Source organism: Gopherus flavomarginatus, chromosome 6 (genome assembly GCF_025201925.1).
Source record: "Gopherus flavomarginatus isolate rGopFla2 chromosome 6, rGopFla2.mat.asm, whole genome shotgun sequence".
Classification (NCBI taxonomy): domain Eukaryota; kingdom Metazoa; phylum Chordata; order Testudines; family Testudinidae; genus Gopherus; species Gopherus flavomarginatus.
The window spans coordinates 117,888,848-117,908,712 of NC_066622.1; the positions used below are offsets into that span (position 1 = coordinate 117,888,848).

A 19,865-nucleotide genomic window follows, 5' to 3' on the forward strand; every position below is an offset into this window, starting at 1 on the left:
CACTGAAGTCAATATAATGTAGATTGGACTCCACATTTGGAAAATTGGTACATATCAACAGAATAAAGGCTATGTTTCTTATTCCTTTCAGGCAGCCTTCATTTCATGCTCATCCAAAACTTGAGCAAACTCCACATTTGTGAACCCACATGGACAATTGCACATACACACTGTGTAATTGCACACTTACCTGATTGGCTTGCACTCCTGAGGGTTCACAGTGCTCATAAAATGGAGGCTGGCAGAACATTTTCCCTTACAAGTATAACTGAAAAGGAGCTGAAACAATTTTAGAAGACTCTTTCCAGCTGAGCTTCTCTGCAGAGTTATGAACCTTTGAGAACAGTTAGGCAGAGGAAATACAGAGAGACATTAGCTAATGGCAGTGCAGTTTCCAGAACCAGGATGATGTGTGGGCATGGGGGATAGGCAATGAGCATGAACTACTGAAGCTACAATATTCATAATTAGTTAAATTCACATCTGAGCAGAGGGGCAGCATGAGATCTGCTCAATACTTAACTCCCTAGACTTAAGTGGCACTTCACTGATACATAGGCCTTGCATTGAGCCTCTGTATAAGGGTGAATTTCACCAAAAGTGAGTACACAATATACACAGATGAGACAGTCTTCTATTTTAGTACATTTCTCATGTACTAAGGCAAATTACATATATGTTCTTCTCCCAGAGGTAATAGGGTTTTTTATTGTTTTTATTTAAAAAGGAGCATAACTTTGAGCGTCATTAAAACCAAATGTTTAATTGCATTCATGGGTATCAGATTTATTGATTTACTTAACTCTCCACTTGCAGTGCAGCAGAATAATATATCATAGCTTCGGATAATGCTGCCTTAGCCAAGTTTTCCTTTAATATCACAATTTCTCAGACAAGTATGCATCAGTGATTTATATTGGCAGGGCCCACTCTTCTGCTGACAGGTTGGAAAAGAAAAATCCCGTTTGTATTTTAAGATTTCCAAAAGCCTGTTGATTTATGAAATATTACTGGCTTTGCATTAGGTTTTGTTTTTTTAAAAAAAGGAATGGGGAATGGAATAGACCATTTCACTTTGTCATGTATTAAATAAGTGGAGTTATTCCCTCTAATTACACTTCCCCTCAGGAAGTTCCTGGCAAGTTAACCAGCAATTAATAACTGCATTTGTTATTTTATGTTTTAAGTTTCCTTTCAGTGGGATGGATAGAGAATTCCACGTTGTGTTCTCTCCCACTCCACAGAGGAGGGGGTCTGCCCATCCTGAGGAGGGATCAATCCTCTGCAGCTTTGTTTGCCTTGTCAGGGCAGTAGTGAAGGCTAACGGGGCTTAAATATCTGCTATTTGGGGATGTGGGTAAGGGATTGGACCGGAGTTAACTATGGGGCCAAGGAACCCTTTCTTTTCTGTAGGAAGGAGTGGGAGTATGGAGGTTACTGAGCAGGAAGATGAAATGGAGAAAGTGTGATGGGGTTTTGAGGACAGAGATAGGAGGAGGAGATGAGGCTGTGAGGGAGAGAATGTACCCCCTGTGACAGATGCTAGCCATGTCATTTAATGCAATACTGGAAGGTGATCTGGTACTATGGTGATGAGGGGCTCCTAATTTTGCTTCTGTTGTCACTCAGCTATTCAAGAGGTAGTGTTTTCGGGAGGCAAACTCCTTCCCACCAAGCACAGCTTCTTCCAGTTCCTTCCTTGCTCCTTCATAGGTTTCTTCCAACTTCATGACCCATCACTAGCTGGAAGGATTGGGGAGAAATGAAGAGGCGCAGGGCCTGTGTGCATATGGCACAAGCCTTTCATAGATCTCAGGAGATCCATGATGGATCCCCATCAGTTCTATGAGCTCTCTCTTTTTGATACTTCAGTCTCTAATGCTGTCATTTAGGCATCTTTTCTGAACACATACGCCTTGTCTACATGTCTGGCAGCGTGTAGGATACAGGTAGCTACACGGGAGTAAAAGGCTCTGTCAGGAGAGGCAGTGAGGAAAGGCTCTGGCAGTTGCCCACTGCTGGAGCCTTTTCCTGCTGCCCTCTCCCTCCGTCCCGTGCCAGCTTTTCTTTCATGCAGTGAAAGGCTCCAGCAGTGGGGAACTTCCAGAGCCTTTCCCTGCTGCCACTTTGCTGCCCATAGACTTTCCCTGCTGGATCCTTTCGCTGCAGCGGAGAAAGATTTTGGCAGCAGGGAGGCAGCAAGACACTACACTGATATTTTTAGCAGAGTCGGTGTGGGAGGCACTGCTTGGGTATGTAGAGAGCCATGTAGGGTATATAACCTAAGGGTTCTGGCATGTCAACTCTACTCACCTAAGCAGTGCCTCCCTGTCTACACTGGTGTTTGTACCTGTGCTAGGGAGGCGTGCACTGTCTGTACTCTGCATGCTGTTGTAACGGTACACAGATCTTAAGACACTGCGAAGACAATAGTTACCCCCTTTCCATTTTCAAAATACCTGGCAAATTCATTGCCCAGTTCTGTTTCCGTTAAAGTCAATGGCAAAATTCCCATGGGCTTCACTGGGCACAGGCCCTGGCCATTAACTATTTACAATCTCAAAGGACAGGTTAAAGAACTCCACCAAAATTGAGCACTTATGTTGCACAATGTCACTAGAATCCTTTAATGGCTCCTCCTGTCATATTTGCTCAGGTCCCTGTTCTGTACGTTATGTACTTATTGCATTTGTAAAGCATGGATCAACGAGCATTAGTGCTGGCTGGGAAATGGAGAACAAAACATTGAAATTATACAGTATTCTGTCTGGCATCCTAGTCCCGTACAGTAAGACCAGTACTGGGGCCTAAAATAAAAAATAAAGCTCCAAACAGACCACCATCCAGAACCCAGGGCAAAGCCAACAGCTACCCCATCAAGCAAACAGGAAAATTCCCAGTTAACATAAAATTTTGGAACAAAAAAAGATTGCTGTAGCCTTGACAGAAATAGAAAAATGAAAAATAATGATGGGAACCTAAAAATGGCCAAGGGTAAAAATTACTGCACTCAATGGACTTTACATCAGCAAGGGGCTGGGGCCCTAGAGGACAGAGCATCGGTCTAGAATGCAAGAGATTTGGATTTTATTCCCGTCTCTGTCACTAGGTTGGTGACTAATCTTGAGCAGTCATATAACTTCCTTGTGCCTCAGTTTTCCCATCTGTAAAATGGGGGTACAAGTACTGACCTCCTTTCTAAAGCTCTACAGATGAAAAGAACTAAATAATTTAATTATTTATTATTCAACATCATGTCGTAACTGCAGCCAGCAAGGACCTCCAGGAGAGAGGACTGCCAGAGAGGACCGTGAACTGAGAAAACTACTCTTGGCTGAACTTAGATACAAAGGCCCTGACACAAAACTCACTGAAGTCAATTAAATTCTTTCCATTAACTTCAGTGGGCACTGGGTTAAATGCAAAAAGTCAGTTCACCCCATTATATTATAACTGCTGGGCATTTTCTCCGGTAAATAAAAGCTAGGTTATGGTGGGGGGTTCACATTCTAATACGATGTAATAAAAATGTGCAATATTTTAGATAACTGGCCTGTAGTAATAATTCTTCCCCAGATGTTTTCTAAAATTTGAATGGTTCTTGGTAAAAACTAGTAATATACAATGCCGTGGTGGTAAAATCAATAAATGTCTCACAGCATTGACTAGTTTTTATTCATTAAAACAAAAGGGTATTCAGCGGAAAATCCCAACTGTTGGCTATTCTGCTTTGGAAGAGAACATCCCAGCTGAGCCATATCCTGTCTTGGCCTTTGAGAATGTGTACACTATGCAGGAGTGGGAGAAACTCATGTTCATGAGGAAGAGGCAAAAGCAGTGTGGGAGTAATCAAGCCTGTTTGAAATATCTGTGACAAAAATGTGCAAGGAAAAGAGTAATTTTAGATTTATTTTATTTGCATCGGATTCTAAACACTGAAAGGCTCTAAGGTACAATTACTTTCAGCCCCACCCCACCAAAAGAAGGAAAGATATAGAAGTTTTCAGCTAACTACATTTTTAAGGTGCTGTATTTGGCACAGATTATTGGAAAAAATGCATTTGTAGGAAAAGAAAATTAGTGAGAAAACAGAGAGCCAGCCAAGATAATGCATATTTGATATTCATTATCTTGTTACAAATGGTCAAAACCAGGTGCTGATATCCTGTAGGCAGCACTCAAAGAATAATATTACATTAAACTGAAAGTTATATTTTCCTTTATGTTGAATTTGCAGATTTTTGTACAGCATGATGACCTGTATGCAAAGGTAGAGCTGTTCTTAAAAGGTTGTATTCTCATTCCAGATGGGTATTTCAGTGGCACAGTGAATTGAGGGTTCCAGTCTCAGTACTTTAGTTGAAGAATGAGATTAGTCACTCAATTAGGTGTCTCCTCTTCACTTGCATTCACATTTCCTGCTCCTGGGGAAAATACAATGGAAGGGAAATAGTGGTTATTGAGTGACTTTGGACAATGATTGAGATTACAAAATAATACACTGGGGAAGCTATAGTAATGATACTACCACTTGCAACTTGTGCATTGTACAGTGTGAGCAACTTCTTTGATAAATGTCTGTGATCATGATGCTGATGGAGAAGTGAGAGGTTTTTAACTAATTGTATAGTACAAATAAGGACTTTGTGTGAGTTTCAATGCAAAATATAACATGTATTATCTTACTTTTAGTAATCTGTATAGTTTAAGAAACAACACCTAAGTGTTGTGTAGTATTTAGTGTTCTGTAGCTGCCAATGCGGTAAGAATGTCAGTGTAACGGTGCCCGGCCAGGGCTCGACCCTCCCTGAGGAGGAGGGGAGCCACACCGGCCTCACTACACGCTGTCCGAGTCTGCCTTTTTGTCAGGGCTAGGTGACGCTGCACAGTCGCTTGGAACTCCGGCCTTCTGCTACAGGGCGGAGTAAATAGAAAGTCAGCTCGGGGTCTCAGGCCCTCAGTCCTGGGGCTGAGGGCCTCCTTGCCCGAGGCGCGGGCCGCTCGAGCCCCTTGATGCAGGGCCAAGCAGTGGCACAGTTTAAAGGGGCCCAGCCCTTGGGTCGGGCGGGGCACCAAACACACAGTTGTAGAGGCTCAGGCCCTCTTGGCTCAGGGCTGAGCAAACAACGGTTCAGGCTGCTCAGATCCTTTGGTGCAGGACGAGCAGTGGTACAGTTTGAGGGGGCCCAGCCCCTGAGTCAGGCGGGCACCAAACACACAGTTGTAGAGGCTCAGGCCTGAGCAAACAATGGTTCAGGCTGCTCAGGTCCTTTGGTGCAGGACCGAGCAGTGGTACAGTTTGAGGGGGCCCAGCCCCTGAGTCGGGCGGGCACCAAACACACAGTTGTAGAAGCTCAGGCCCTCTTGGCTCAGGGCTGAGCAACAAGATATAGTCAATTGAAACCTCAGGCCCTCTGTTCCCGGGCTGAGCAGCAATACAGTCAATTAGGAGCTCAGGCCCTCTGTTCCCGGGCTGAGCAGCAACACAGTCAATTAGGAGCTCAGGCCCTCTGTTCCCGGGCTGAGCAGCAACACAGTCAATTAGGAGCTCAGGCCCTCTGTTTCAGGGCTGAGCAATAATACAGAGTTAGGTGGGAGCTCAGGCCCTCTGCTGCAGGGCTGAGCAACAGTACAATTTAAAGGGGGCCCAGCCCTAAGTTCAGGCGGGGCACCAACCACGGAGTCACTAAGCTCAGACCCTTTTGGCTTAGGGCTGAGCAAACAAACTACTCTTAATGGCCTCCTCAGGCCAGGAGGAGGGGGAGTCTGTCACCCTTGAGAGAGTAGCAGGGGGAACGCAGGCCCTCCCACTCCACTGCGTTCCAGCCCGGGGCCCTAGCGGCGGCCAAGACTGGGGATCCTGGCCGCAACACACTGACATGGGTTCCAGTACACTTGCCGCCTCACTGGGGTCGGCTGCCCCCGGGCCACTTCCAATCTCCCCCTCTGGGCCTACCAGATCGGTGGCGTCAGCCCCTGGGAAGTCCAGTAGCATGGGCCCCTCCCGGCTGGGGCTGGGTGGTAGATCTGGCAGTACCTCTGGGAAGTCTGGCCAGGCCTGCTCTGGGGGTTCCTCAGGGTCACAGCAGGGATGGGGCGGCTCCAGCAGTCCCTCCTCGTAGTGAGTGCGGGGAAGCTCCGGCCCGTCCAGGCAACTACCCTGGGCCTCAGCAGCCTCCCAGTCACGAGCACTCTCTGGCAGGTCTGCTCCTGACGGCGGCTGGGCTTCAACTGAGCGCTGCCAGTCGGCTTTTATACTTCCGGGTTGCCTCCTGACCCTCTGAGTGGCGGGTCCAGTGTCCTGTGGCCCCGCCCCTTCTGGCATCCGGCGGGGCTCAACCCTCTCTGAGGAGGAGGGGCGCCACACCACCTCGTTACAGTCAGAATTGCCCATCTCAAACAACGAAGGTGTAAAGCTCTTGGAGGAAATGGTTATCACTGAATTATAAATGCTCCAAAACAGTGCATCTCAGCTTCAGCTATGTGGGTTGCTGTAGAAATTTAATACCCATATCTGATGCTTTTAATATTCAAATTGTTTTTCTAAAGGTTTAACAGTCCAAAAAACATGCCTGAGTGGTGGGTAAATATGAGCCTCAAGTGACTTGCCAAAGGCTACCGAGGGAGAGGCAAATGAAGGATTTATTGGACCCTGGTTTTGTTCAGAGCAGTAAATTATGCCTCTCTCTCATAAAGATCTTCTTGTGGAGGATATTACACAGACTTTTTAATATGGTGAAAAACCCAATCTTCATCCTCAAAGTAAAGATCATTAGCATTAACAGAAATGAACCTTTGGTTGAGCAGGCTGAACCACAGTTGCAGTTGTTTTATCCTAAAACTGTGCTGTCAGCTTGGCACCAAATTTTATTTAATTGATTATGAGGCATGGGCTTTGATTTACTTCATTTTTTCTTTTAATTACTTTTTTCCTATTAATTCTGGCTTTTATTATTATTATTTCTTAAAATCTGCATTTATAGTGTTCATCAATCTTCTGGGACACTTTTCACGTACTGCCTCAGGAAGCATGCTGAGATCCATCCTGACATAATAAGTATAATATCTTATATGTACAGAGCACCTTTATCACAAGTACAAACATATGAAGAGTATACACTTCATATGCAGAAGGAAGACACACCACTGAAATGAAGCCAGCTCTAGGCTGAAAAAATGACAGCTACTTCCCAGCACACATGGACAGTACACAGCAGGTTAGGTCAGGAATTAAAGAAGAATGTCATAGTGAGTTCCAGCTTTCACAGGAATTTTAGGCAAGCAGAATGGGAATGGGGAGGGGAGGGATAGCTCAGGGGTTTGAGCATTGGCCTACTAAACCCAGGGTTGTGAGTTCAATCCCTGAGGGGGCCATTAAGGGAACTGGGGTAAAAATCTGGGGATTGGTCCTGCTTGGAGCAGGGGGTTGGACTAGATGACCTCCTGAGGTCCCTTCCAACCCTAATAGTCTATGATTCTATTTCTGCTTTAACTTTGCCAGTGTTCAGGGATTAAAACTCCATATTTTACAGTTATGGTAAAAATTAATTATACTATGCATTTTTGTAGTGCTTTTCAGCTGAGGTTCTATTTCAGGGGTAGGCAACCTATGGCACGCGTACCAAAGGCGGCACTTGAGATGATTTTCAGTGGCACTCACACTGTCTGGGACCTGGCCACTGGTCCGGGGGGGCTCTGCATTTTAATTTAATTTCAAATGAAGCTTCTTAAACATTTTAAAAGCCTTATTTACTTTACATACAACAATAGTTTAGTTATATATTATAGATTTATAGGAAGAGGCCTTCTAAAAACATTAAAATGTATTACTGGCACACGAAACCTTAAATCAGAGTGAATAAATGAAGACTCGGCACACCACTTCTGAAAGGTTGCCAACCTCTGTTCTGTTTAATTAAGCCTTACAACAGCCTTGTTAGGTAAATGTTATCCCCATTTTACAGAAGGAGAAACAGCTGTGGAGAGCTGATTTGCTTTTGTTACACTGTAACCCAGTAAAACCTGATCTCCTGATGTCATGTGCTGTAACTCTTCAACAATCTCTCTGCTGCCTTTTGATACTGCCTGACAGGTTTTCCCCTACTGTAACCCTTAATTAGCAAATGGACCTGAGGAAGGAAGAAACTATCTCCAGTACCCTGCCTAGCATCACCTTTCTCAATAAGAGCAGGCTCAAATAGCCAAAGCTTTGTGTTCACTGTTTCAGAGAATTCAATTGGTTTTTTATCCTCTGCTTACTGTTATGTAGTCCAGGGGTCGGCAACCTTTCAGAAGTGGTGTGCCAAGTCTTCATTTATTCACTTTAATTTAAGGTTTCGTGTGCCAGTAATACATTTTAACATTTTTAGAAGGTCTCTATAGTCTCTATATTATATAACTAAACTATTATTGTATGTAAAGTAAACAAGGTTTTCAAAATGTTTAAGAAGCTTCATTTAAAATTAAATTAAAATGCTGATCTTACTCTGCTGGCCCGCTCAGCCTGCTGCCGGCATGGGTTTCCATTAACCTAGGCCGGCAGCGGGCTGAGCGGGGCCTGCGGCTGGGACCCTGGCTGGCAAGGGGCCGGCAGCTGGAACCCCAGACCAGCAGCAGGCTGAGTGGGACCGGCGGTCGGGAACCCAGACCGGCAGTGGGCTGAGTGGTTCAGCCCTCTGCCGGTCTGGGGTTCCGTCCGCCGGCTCCTGCCAGCCAGGGTCCCGGCTGCCAGCCCCACTCAGCCTGCTGCCTGTCTGGGGTCCCAGCCCTGCCCACATAGAGTGGGTACCTATCTTCTCCCTGGTTTTAGCCCATCTCTTCCTCTCTCTTTCTGCACTGAGCTGAGGGTGGGAGTGCACTGAGCACAGGGCTGGGGCTGAAGGAGCAGGCTGAGGGTTGGGGTGTAGAGTCTGGCCAGGAGCTAGAATGAGGGAGGGGGCTCTGGGTTGGGGCAGAAGGTTTGGGTGTGGAGCGCTTACCTGGGCAGCTCCCATTTGGTGTGAGGGGTGCAGGTGGGAATGAGGGGATGTAGGAGTTTCCATTTGGTACTCAGGGGAGTGTGGGGGGGGGTGCAAGAGTCAGGGCATGGGGTGTGGAGGGGCTAGGTATGTGGGGGGGGTACAGGAGTCAGGGCGGGGATGGAGGTGTGTGAGGGGGGTGCAGGAGTCAGGGCATGGACTGTGTGGGAGCTGGGTATGTGTGGGGAGTGCCAGAGTAAGGGCTGGGGTCGTAGGGGGTGCAGGAGTTAGGGCAGGGGGCTGGGTGTGTGTGAGGGGGGTACAGGGATCAGGGCAGGGGCCTGGGGGATGTGGAGGGTGCAGGGCTCAGGACAGAGGGCTGGGGAGGCATGAGGGGTTTAGGAGTCAGGACAGAGGGCTGGGGGAGGTGTGGAGGGTTCAGGACTCAGGGCAGGGGGCTGGGGGTGTGGGCTGGAGTCGTGGGAATGCTCCCAGCCCCCTGCCTGGAGCGGCTCACAGCAGAGGGCTGGAGGAGATATGCCGTGATTCCGTCGTCCTTCCCCAAGACCCTTCCTCTTCTCCAGAGCAGTGAGCACGTTGCAGCGTTGCAGCTGCAGTTCCGGCTCCACTTCTCCCTCTCCCTCTCCAGGGCCACCAGCTGTTCGCCACAGGGAGGGAGAGGAGAAGGGGCAGGAATCTAGCACGCTGGGGGAAGTGGTGGGGGAGGAGGGAGTTTGGCTGCCGGTGGAGTCTGCCCTGTAGCAGCAGCCGGTAGGACCAAGCTTCTGCCCCCTGCCCCCGCAGGAGAGAGTGGGAGGCAGGGGCGAAGAAGAGCAGGCTGGCCCGGGCAGGATTTTTAATGTCAAGCTGCTGCCTGCCGGGGTCCTGGCCATCAGCCCCTCCCAGCCTGCTGCTGGCCTGGGTTCGGCAGCGGACTGAATGGTGCCAGCAGCCAAGACCCTGGCAGGCAGCAGCGTGCCATTAACAATCGGGATGGCACGCCTGCCATAGGTTGCCGACCCCTGATGTAGTCACTGCACTAAGGATGCAACTCATTATAAAGCACTTTGCAATACCATCTAATATGAAAAATAGCTAAATGTCATACTCTCTCTTCCTACTTTAACTTCCATCTTGAAGCTGAAGTCCTGGCTTCTAAACCACCTTTATGCCCGTCTGTGTCAATTTCATGCCAGTCTGGTCCATGATATAAATTAGAGCAACCTTTTGATTCTGTGGTACGACCTTACACGGGCAGCTTTGACTATCAGCTCAAATGATATTATCATAGTATGAGGCTATTGTACTTTACACTAGCCACCAATAACCCCTGAGGGGCTTTTCCAGCAACTAGGGATTGCTGGGGCATTGGCACACTCTGGTCACACTCCCTATGCAGCGGGGAGTAAGTTGGAGGTGGTGTAAGAGCACTATGGTAGCGCTCTGACACCAGTGGGGGTTCCCTTAGGTAGGGGAATTTGCTCTTGCAGTGAATGTGGCAGGACAGTATCCAATGTAATAACCCTTTTTATGTGAGCTGTAAGAAGTATGAAAGGAGAGTGGTTTTCTGGCCAGGGCGCAGGACTAGATGCCAGGAAATACGGGTTCTGTTCCAGGCTCTTCCACAGACTTCCTGTGGGACTTTCATCAAGTTACTTGTTTTCTGAGCCACTATCTCTCCATTACGTACAGTAGCTCTCAGGTGTTTAGCAAGGGTTACTTTATTAATGTTTGTAAAACTCTTTGAGCTTCTTAGGTGGCAGGTAATATTGCAGTGCATATTATTATTCTTGGAGTCTATTGTATTAAACAGAAATCCAGTGGTTAATGCATCTGGGCTCCATTATAATTCCCTATCATACAGTATCCGATAACTCATTTTGATACTGAGGTTCATCTTTGAGCTGGCAGATTTGCTGCTTGCAGCAGCATTCACTTTAAAAGTTATAATACATGTTGCTGATCATAATGAATTGTTCTTGTTCGTTAATATTTGCCAGATACAATGCAGATGCATTGTAACTCCTCTCCGCAGTGGTGATGCATCGCAGGAAGAATGGAAAACACATCAAACACAAATGTAATTTTGCTCTGTAGCACAACATTTCAGAGGAGGAGTATTTTCTCTCTGGCTTTACTTCTTGTAAAGTACGATATGCCTGCGCGACACATACATCACAGGTGTCTCAGACCCCAGTAGGTTTTGACATTATAAATCAGTATTCATATTTCATCGTCATTATTAAAACTTGTAGGTTGGCTGAAAACAAACACACATTAGCACTTAAAAGCAATGTGTCATTTTCTGATCTTTTATAAAACAGGGGACTTATTTTATTTGAAAATAAAACCTACATTCTGGAGCCATTGGAAAATGCTACAAGTGAACACAAGATCTACCAAGCCGAGAACCTGAAAATAGCCTCTGGATCTTGTGGCAACCAGTTCAACGTCTCTGGCATCACTATTGATGACACACCACTGTCTTCTCAAGCATTCACTATGAGGGTAGGTGGAAAGATAGTTTTATGTTTGTGGATTGTTGGTGATATCCTTATGCTAATTTCCAGAAATTGGTGAAATATCCAGATCAAAATTAATTGTTGCACTACATGTGTATCATTTAAAGCAGGGGTTCTCAAACTAGGGGTCGGGACCACTCAGGGGGTCGCAGGGTTATTACCTAGGGGATCACGAGCTGTCAGCCTCCATCCCAAATCATGCTTTCCTCCAGCATTTATAATGGTGTTAAATATATAAAAAAGTGTTTTTAATTTATTGAGAGGAGGTTGCACTCAGAGGCTTGCTATGTGAAAGGGGTCACCAGTACAAAATTTGAGAACCACTGATTTAAAGTAATGCGTGGATGGTGAAATCGAGGCTCCATTGAGTGGGGCTAAGATTTCACCTTGAGGTGGTGACCATCATGAAATCAAATAAAATAGAGATGATTAGAAAAGACCCTGCTAAATTCTCTCTTCTTTGCTGGTGCTGGATGGTTCCTTACATTACAATATCAGATGGTTAACCCAGCCTAGTTCTAAACAGCCCAGCAAATGGAGCTTCTGCCGTTTCTCTTGGGATTGAGATTCCAGTGTAGAGAGATTTTCCCATTTCTAAAGTTCATCATATGACTTCTGGTGTTATACCTCTCTGGATCTACCTGGACATATGGTTTAGGACAGTGGTTTTCATCCTCTTTTCATTTGCAGATGCCTAAACATTTTGAATAAAGGTGCATACCTCTTTGGAAGTCTTAGACATAGTATGTGGACCCCCAGGGATCTGCAGACCACAGATTGAAACCCACTGATTTAGGAGGCTATCACTTCTCCTCCCATACTTAGGTCAAAATATGGCTTTTTCCAAGGAGAAACTTTGGGGAAATTGCTCCTTGCCAAGGGTGCGCTCTCTCTTGCTGCTGCTCCTTGTGCACAGGAGGAGCACAGTTTGTTCCTTGCATTAGGCAGAATGTTCCCTGTGCTGTGCCAGCACTGCTTCATTGACTGATGCAGAGGGAAGGGATGCAGTCACAACCCTGCCTTCCAGGGCCGCCCAGAGAGGGAGGACAAGAGAGGCAATTTGCTCCGGTCCCCATAGGGGCCCCCACGAGAGTTTTTCGGGGCCCCTGGAGCAGGGTCCTTCACTTGCTCTGAGGGGGCCGGAAAACTCTCATAGGGCCCGGGCCCCCGGAGCTTCTTCCACTCCGGGTCTTCGGCGGCATTTCGGCAATGGGGGGTCCTTCCGCCCTGGGACCCGCCGCTGAAGTGCTGGGTCTTCAGCGGCAATTTGGCGACGGGGGTCCCCTGCTGCTGAAGACCCCAGGCCCCCTGAATCCTCTGGGCGGCCCTGCTGCCTTCAACATCCTGCTCCCTGGGGAACAGCAGGAGCAACAGGCCTTATGCTCCTCAGATTGTGAGTGAGCCCTGGGTAGCTTCCAGCCCTGCGCAGGGGCCACTCACAATCTGAGTCTTATTGCTTTGACAATCGATACTTGTTTAGTTTTTTTACACTTTGTCCATGAAGTTAATCTCTCCAGTTTCTTAGGCTTCTATTCATCAAAACATTTAACCACATGGTAAGTTCTCTTAAAGACAATGGAACATAAGCATGTGTTTGAAGTTAAACGTGCTTAAGTGCTTTGCTAAATCAAGGTCTTTAATCATTTTTCTTGCTCGTATTTTAATTCCTCCCTGTTTTCATTAATGAGGTGGTGCAGAACTGTAGGCAAATTAAAAATTCTGGTAATGCATTTTGATTCCTGTGCCACTTGCAATTCAGTCTTAAAGAAAGCAGCTGACAATCTAGAATAGCTTTTGGCCCACCCAAGGAGGAAAGGAGAATGCTATAGCCATGTTACTTTCCTAATAATACATGTAGAAATTAAACAAACCTTTTTATTATAATAGGAAAGTATCTTATGCACACAGAACATGTTCTCAGCATTTTATTCTAGGAATATATCATTTGTAATTGTTTTCATGTAGAAGAAAATGCCCTTGACTTTCAATGCATCTAGCTAATGGAAATTGTATAAAATAAATAACTTTCAAACCAGATGGAAAAAATATTGCCACAAATTCACGTGCATTTTGGATTGGGATTGTAGAAGGGAATGGTTGAGATATTCAAGAGTAACACAGTAGCACAAATCTGCACACGGTTTTTATTAAATGGGAAATATTAGTGTTTATAGCCACATTGCCTACCTAGTTCATTTAGTCTTTGTGTTAAGTTCAGTGTTAAGGAAAACAGCTTAAATGGCATCAAGGGATGTTATTTATGTACTGGAACAAATTCATTTGCCTTTCAGGAACATTAAACAGTACATTACCAAATTTCTTTTTCTCCAAATACATGTACATTTGCTGTAAATATGTTGCTATGTCTTTTTGTAATGCTGTAAGTATGGGTAAGTCAGGACATAAATTGCACCACAATGCAATTAGTTTCAGAAGACAAGCTGAAAGAAGTGATAATTAAGTACTTTTTATAAATAAATATTGTATCTGAGGAACACACGCAGCCTCTGGCTAAGTCACAGGAATAGATTCAGTACACTAATAAGTCACCACAGGCTCATATGATTGGGCCCCTCCAGTCAACTGTTCAATTTCTAAATCTTCCCTGTTCCAAGCAGGTTTACTTTGGGATGGCTTAAATTGATTGGCATGCCCAAGCATTTCTCACATGTTTACATCTATGCTGTCATGTATGGTCTTAATATTAGCTTTGGGAAAAACCAAAGCATCTTACAAATCTGCAGTTTTCAGAACAGCAGCTCAGAATGAGTCTCAGACATCTATTAAAAACTACAGTGGCAGAGCACACATAGGAACATGTAGTCATTTGTTTATTTCAGTAGTGTGGCTTTTCACCCATGCCCAGTATTTGTGGATAGAGATTTTAAAAGGAAGGTAAATCAAGATGCTTAATCATGCAAATCCCCAGACTTCACACAAATGGTGCACTCAGCCATAGATTTCTCCAGCCCAGAGAGTTTAGAGCATTTGCTCTACCTGTAGTTTGATTATTATACAGATACTGTGGTTTAAATGTCAAAATCTGCTTATAATAAAACGTATAAACCTTCAGAGTTATAGAGTTATTAAGATTACAATTGCCAGTAATTTTTCATCCTCCTCCTCTAAGTTTCTTTGCAGGACACTAAACATTGATGAATTTAGTAACATTGATGAAGGTAGTAACATTTTGCAACCTCTAGGATGAAGCTTGTATTTCTGTATTTTGTTTCACAATTCTTATCTCTGTCCTGTTTTGCTTACCTTTCTTTTCCCTTTCCCATTATCTCCCTTCTCCCTGAGTCTGTCCAGATCCAATCTTACTCCCCATTCCCAGTTTTGCCTCAGCAACCTTTCTTCTCCATCCATCACTTCCACTCACCCATTTTTTCCTGCAGTTCATGTTTCTTTGTAGCTTCCCATATTTATGTCATTCACTGATTCCCCTCTATCCCCCACTATCTCCACTAGTTCACTCCCCATTCCCTCCTCACTGGTGTTTCTTAGTGGTCATAGATTCATGGGCTTTAAGACCAGAAGTGACTACTGTGATCATCTTATCTGACCTCCTGGAGTGCACAAGCCATAGAACATCCCCAAAATAACTCTTAGAGCAGATCTTTTAGAAGAATATTCAGTTTTCATTTTAAAATTGCGAGTGATGGAGAATTCACCATAAACCTTTGTAAATTATTCCAATGGTTAATTACCTTCACTGTTAAAAAAATAAGGCCTTATTTCCACTCTGAATTTGTCTAGCTTCAACTTCCAGCCATAGGATCATGTTACACCTTTCTCTGCTAGATTGAAGAGCCATTATAGACTGTAATAACTTCATACCATAACCGTCTCTTTGTTAAGCTAGATAGATTGAACTCCTTGAGACTATCACTATAAATCCCATTTTCTAATGCTTTAGTCTTTATCATGGCTCTTCTCTGAACCCTCTCCGATTTATCTACATCCTTCTTGAATTGTGACAACCAGAACTGGACACAGTATTCCGGCAGTAGTTGCACTGGTGCCAAATACAGAAATAAAATAACTTCTTTCTTACTAATCGAGATTCCTCTGTTTATGCATCCCAGGATCTCATTAGCTCTTTTAGCCACAGCATCACATTGAGAGCTCATGTTCAACTCATTATCCACCAGGACCCCCAAATCTTTTTCAGAGTTACTGCTTCCTAGCATAAAGTCCCCCTGTCACCGGGCCTCAGTGGGTCACACCTGAGAATACTAGATTCAGGACAAACTGCTGAGAAATGGAACAGACTTGCCCCAAACTGGTGGTTATTCTTCCTTAAGGTATACCATAGCAGTAACAAAAGTAAGCTTCTTTCTCACCACATTGGCTAACAAGAAGTCAGAAATGCAGTCTCTTTAGGTATCATAATCCTTGTTTCAACACCCAGATGCTAGACTTAATGATGAGTGGTTATTTAAAACCAATTTCATCAATGAAAGGGTTCCACTGATCCCAAAAGACTAGCTACATATCCAGGTCAATATATAACTCAGATCTTATCCAATAATCATGCTGTTGCCAATCCTTTAGTAACTGATATCTAAAGATGTATTTTATAAGAGAAAAGAAAGAGGTGAGAGTTTAAATGGTCAATGAAATCAAATACATATAATAATTGCAAAGTTCTTGTAGCAGGTTTGAAGCAATGACGGAATAAACTGCTGGCTTGCAAGGTCCTGCTTGCTTGCTAAAGCTTGGAAGGTCCTCAGTCCCTTGGTTAGAGTGCTCCCGTTAGTATAGGTCCGTGGTCCAGGGGTCAGAGCAGGAAAGAGGCAAAATGGCTCTTTCCAGGGTTTTTTATAGTTTCTCCCATGTGGAGGGAAACTCAGTCCCAAGCAAAGCTCCCAGCACAGTTTGTGGAAAAGTACAGGCACAAGATTGAGTCCAGTGTCACATGCCCTTGCATGCCTCAATGAGTCATAGAAACAGTCATTACCCATATTTTGGCTAAAATGTCCACAGGAAGACCCATTGGGTGGGAATAAGCTTCTTCTGTGACCCATTGTACTCATTAATGGGTCAGCAACTTGAATGATCCATTCACAATCTGCTGGCTAGACTGGATGTAAGCTACCTGGTGGGTGTCACCCCAGGAGCAAATACATTTGAAATATTGGTACGTAGTCAATATTCATAACTTCAGATACAAAGATGATATACACATACAAACAGGATAATTATATTCAGTAAATCACGTTACATGACAAACTTTGTATAAGATTTGTTGCAGTTTTATAACAGTGGTAGCAGCAATGATCTACCTGGTCATATTTTAATCATATAACATCACACCCCCATCCTGCAAGTATGACCTACATTCTTTGTTCCCAGATGTATATATTTACATTTTGCCATATTAAAATGCATATCGTTTGCTTGCACCCAGTTTACCAAGCGATCCAGATAGCTCTAAACAGTGACCTATCCTCTTCATTATTTACCACTACCTCAATTTTTGTGTTTTCTGGAAACTTTATCAGGGATGATTTTATGTTTTCTCCCAGGTTATTGATAAAGATGTTAAATAGTGTAGGGCCAAGAACTTATTTCCCATTTACAGCTACATTTTGAGGCCCATCAGTTAGCCAGTTTTTAATCTATTTAATGTGTGCTATGTTAATTTTATATCAGTCTAGTTTTTAATCAAAACATGGTGTGGTATCAAGACAAATGACTTACAGGAGTCTAAATATATTACAGCAACACTATTACCTTTACCAACCAAACTGTATTCTCATAAAAAAATATGATTAGTTTGACAGGATTTATTTTCCATAAACCCACGTTGATTTGTATTAATTATATTACTCTCCTATAGTTCTTTATTAGTCGAGTCCCTTATCAGCTGCTCCATTATCTTGCCTGTGATCAATGTCAGGTTGACAAGGCTGTAATTACCAAGCTCATCCTGTTTACCCTTTTCAAACATTGGCACAACATTCGTTTTTTTCGAGTCTTCTGGAACGTCCTCAGTCTTCCAAGATTTATTGAAAATTAACATGAACAATCCAGCAAGTTGTTTGGCCTGCTGTCTTAAAGCTCTTGAATGCAAGTTATCTGGACTTGCTGATTTAAAAATGTCTAACTTTAGTAGCTTCTGTTTAACATTCTTCAGACATACTAAGAGAATGGGAAGTGTGTTATCTTGATATGATGAGACTGCATCATCTCTTTTTTCCCCAAATACAGAAGAGAAACATTTAGTGAACACTTCTGTCTTTTCTGCAGTATTATTGATAATTCTACCATTTCCATCTAGTAATGGACCAATACCATTGTCAGAATTCCTTTTGTTCCTATTATATTTAACAAACTCCCTCTTATTGTCCTTAAACTCTACAGGCAATAATTTCTTCTTGCTGCCATTGACTTCTCTTACAAGTTTTCTACAATTCCTAACTTCTGATTTATAGTCTTTACTATCACCTTCTCCTTTCTTCCATTCGTTATACATTATTTTATAAAGCTACCTTCACTTTCTGTCTAAACCAGGTTGGCTTTTTAACCAGTGTAGCCTTCTTGCTCAGCTGTGGGATTGTGGCTTTTCTGGGCATTTAGTAAGACGTTCTTAAATTATTCCCAATTATCATTCATATTTTTCTGATTAATTTTTTTCTCCCAACTGATTTGGCTCATAAATATTTTCAGCTTTGTGAAACTGGCTCTGTTAAAGCACCAAACATATATATCACTGGTCTGGACTTTATTCTGCTTGCACATTATAAATGTGATCAAGTTATGATCACATGTACCTAAGCCACTATTGATTTTTAGCTCTGTTGACAGTTCCTCTTTATCCGTTAGGTCTAATATAGAATTCCCCCATGCTGACTGCAACACTTTTTGAGTTAGGAAATTGTCATCTATAAAGTTTTGAAATTCCAAAGATGTTTTAGTGCCAGCAGCATAAGACCTCCAGCATATGTCACTCAAATTGAAGTCCCTTATGATCACTCAGTTCTTTTTCCTTACACATTATAGATAGCTGTGTAAGAAAGCGGTTTTCCTGTTCCTGTGATTTAGTGGTCTATAGCAGGCACCAACTTGTACCCCATCTTGTGTCCTTTGTTAGGACATTGATCCTTAACCATTCAAGCTCATTTTCTTCCGAGTTATCAGTGACTTGGAAACAGGTAATGTCATTTTTAACATAGAGTGCCATTCCCGCTCCTTTTTCCTCACTCAATCCTTACTAAATAGGTTAAAACCATTGAATTTAACATTCCAGTTGTGTGAATCATCCCACCAACTTTCAGTAATATCCACCAGATCAAATTTATGCTGATAAATGAGCATTTCCTATTCCTCTTGTTTGTTACCCAGGCTCTTAGAATTGGTGTATAGGCAATTCAAGAATTTCTTCTCCTTGTGTCGTTTGGTCCCTTGACTAATTTTGTTCTCAACATCTCAATTTTGTGCTAAGTGGTCAGTTGACCATTATGTGAAATATTACAAGCTGTTACCATAGTGCTTCTCTGAAAGTATTGCAAGAAACAGCTGAGGTCTTTCCACCAAAAAAGATTTTAATCGTGCAAGGGGCACTGACCATTTCAAATAGAGCAAGGTGGAAGGTTACAAATTACAGAAAGGCCATTTGCCTACCTGTACTGCCCAGCTTTCTTGCTGATTGGGTGAATGCCATGTAAACATCCTCTCCTCTGATTGAAGAGGGAGAGGGTTATGTAAAGAGGAGAAAAGAGACCAAGAATTGAGTGGCATGAAGCTTGAGAAGGAAAATTTTAACTCTCTTTGACAGTGTGTTTGCTGGGGTGACCGAGAGCTGATACTCAGGTGTTCAGGGTCATTTGATGCAAAAACAGATGTCTATTTATATTTGTTTTGGCAGCACAAGAGGGAGACTCTGAAGATAACAAAATATGTGGAGCTTGTTATTGTTGCAGATAATCGAGAGGTAAGAAAGTTTTAAAGAAAAGATGCAGTTAGTACAGGGAGTATTGGAGGGAAGGTGATTGTTCAGTTCAGTTTTCATGGTGTTCAAACAATTGTGCTTAAGAGACCAATACTGTGCATTGCTAAAACAACATTTGTCATCTAAGTAGGGCTACAGTAACAGAAAGGACTATTTAAAAACAATGTAAGGGTGACAAGTATTTGTTCCAAGGCTAAAATGTTCCTTGCAACACTTTGGAAGGAATTTAGTGCTCACAAACATCTGGGACCTCTTTCAGTAATTTAAATGGATGCCTGTAAGTATTCACTGGCCATGACCCAGTGAGGTGGTTGAGCCCCCAATGCACTATTTAACTCTGACCTCTGGAGACCATCACTGTCTAGAGTAAACAGCATAATTCAGTGTTGTTGATGGTTGTAATTTGGCAATTATGCTGAATTAAGCAAG

The 19,865-nt window shown here is 43.6% G+C and overlaps 1 protein-coding gene across 2 annotated transcripts in view; it reads left to right on the plus strand.

The window, feature by feature from the left end:
- Positions 1-19,865, plus strand: part of ADAM12 (ADAM metallopeptidase domain 12) — a 330,750-nt gene that overhangs the window by 212,753 nt on the left and 98,132 nt on the right. For both annotated transcript variants that reach the window (XM_050959376.1, XM_050959375.1), the window contains exons 6-7: positions 11,282-11,465; positions 19,353-19,418. In XM_050959376.1, the coding sequence (XP_050815333.1) occupies positions 11,282-11,465; positions 19,353-19,418 (250 nt within the window). The remainder of the gene's footprint in view (positions 1-11,281; positions 11,466-19,352; positions 19,419-19,865) is intronic.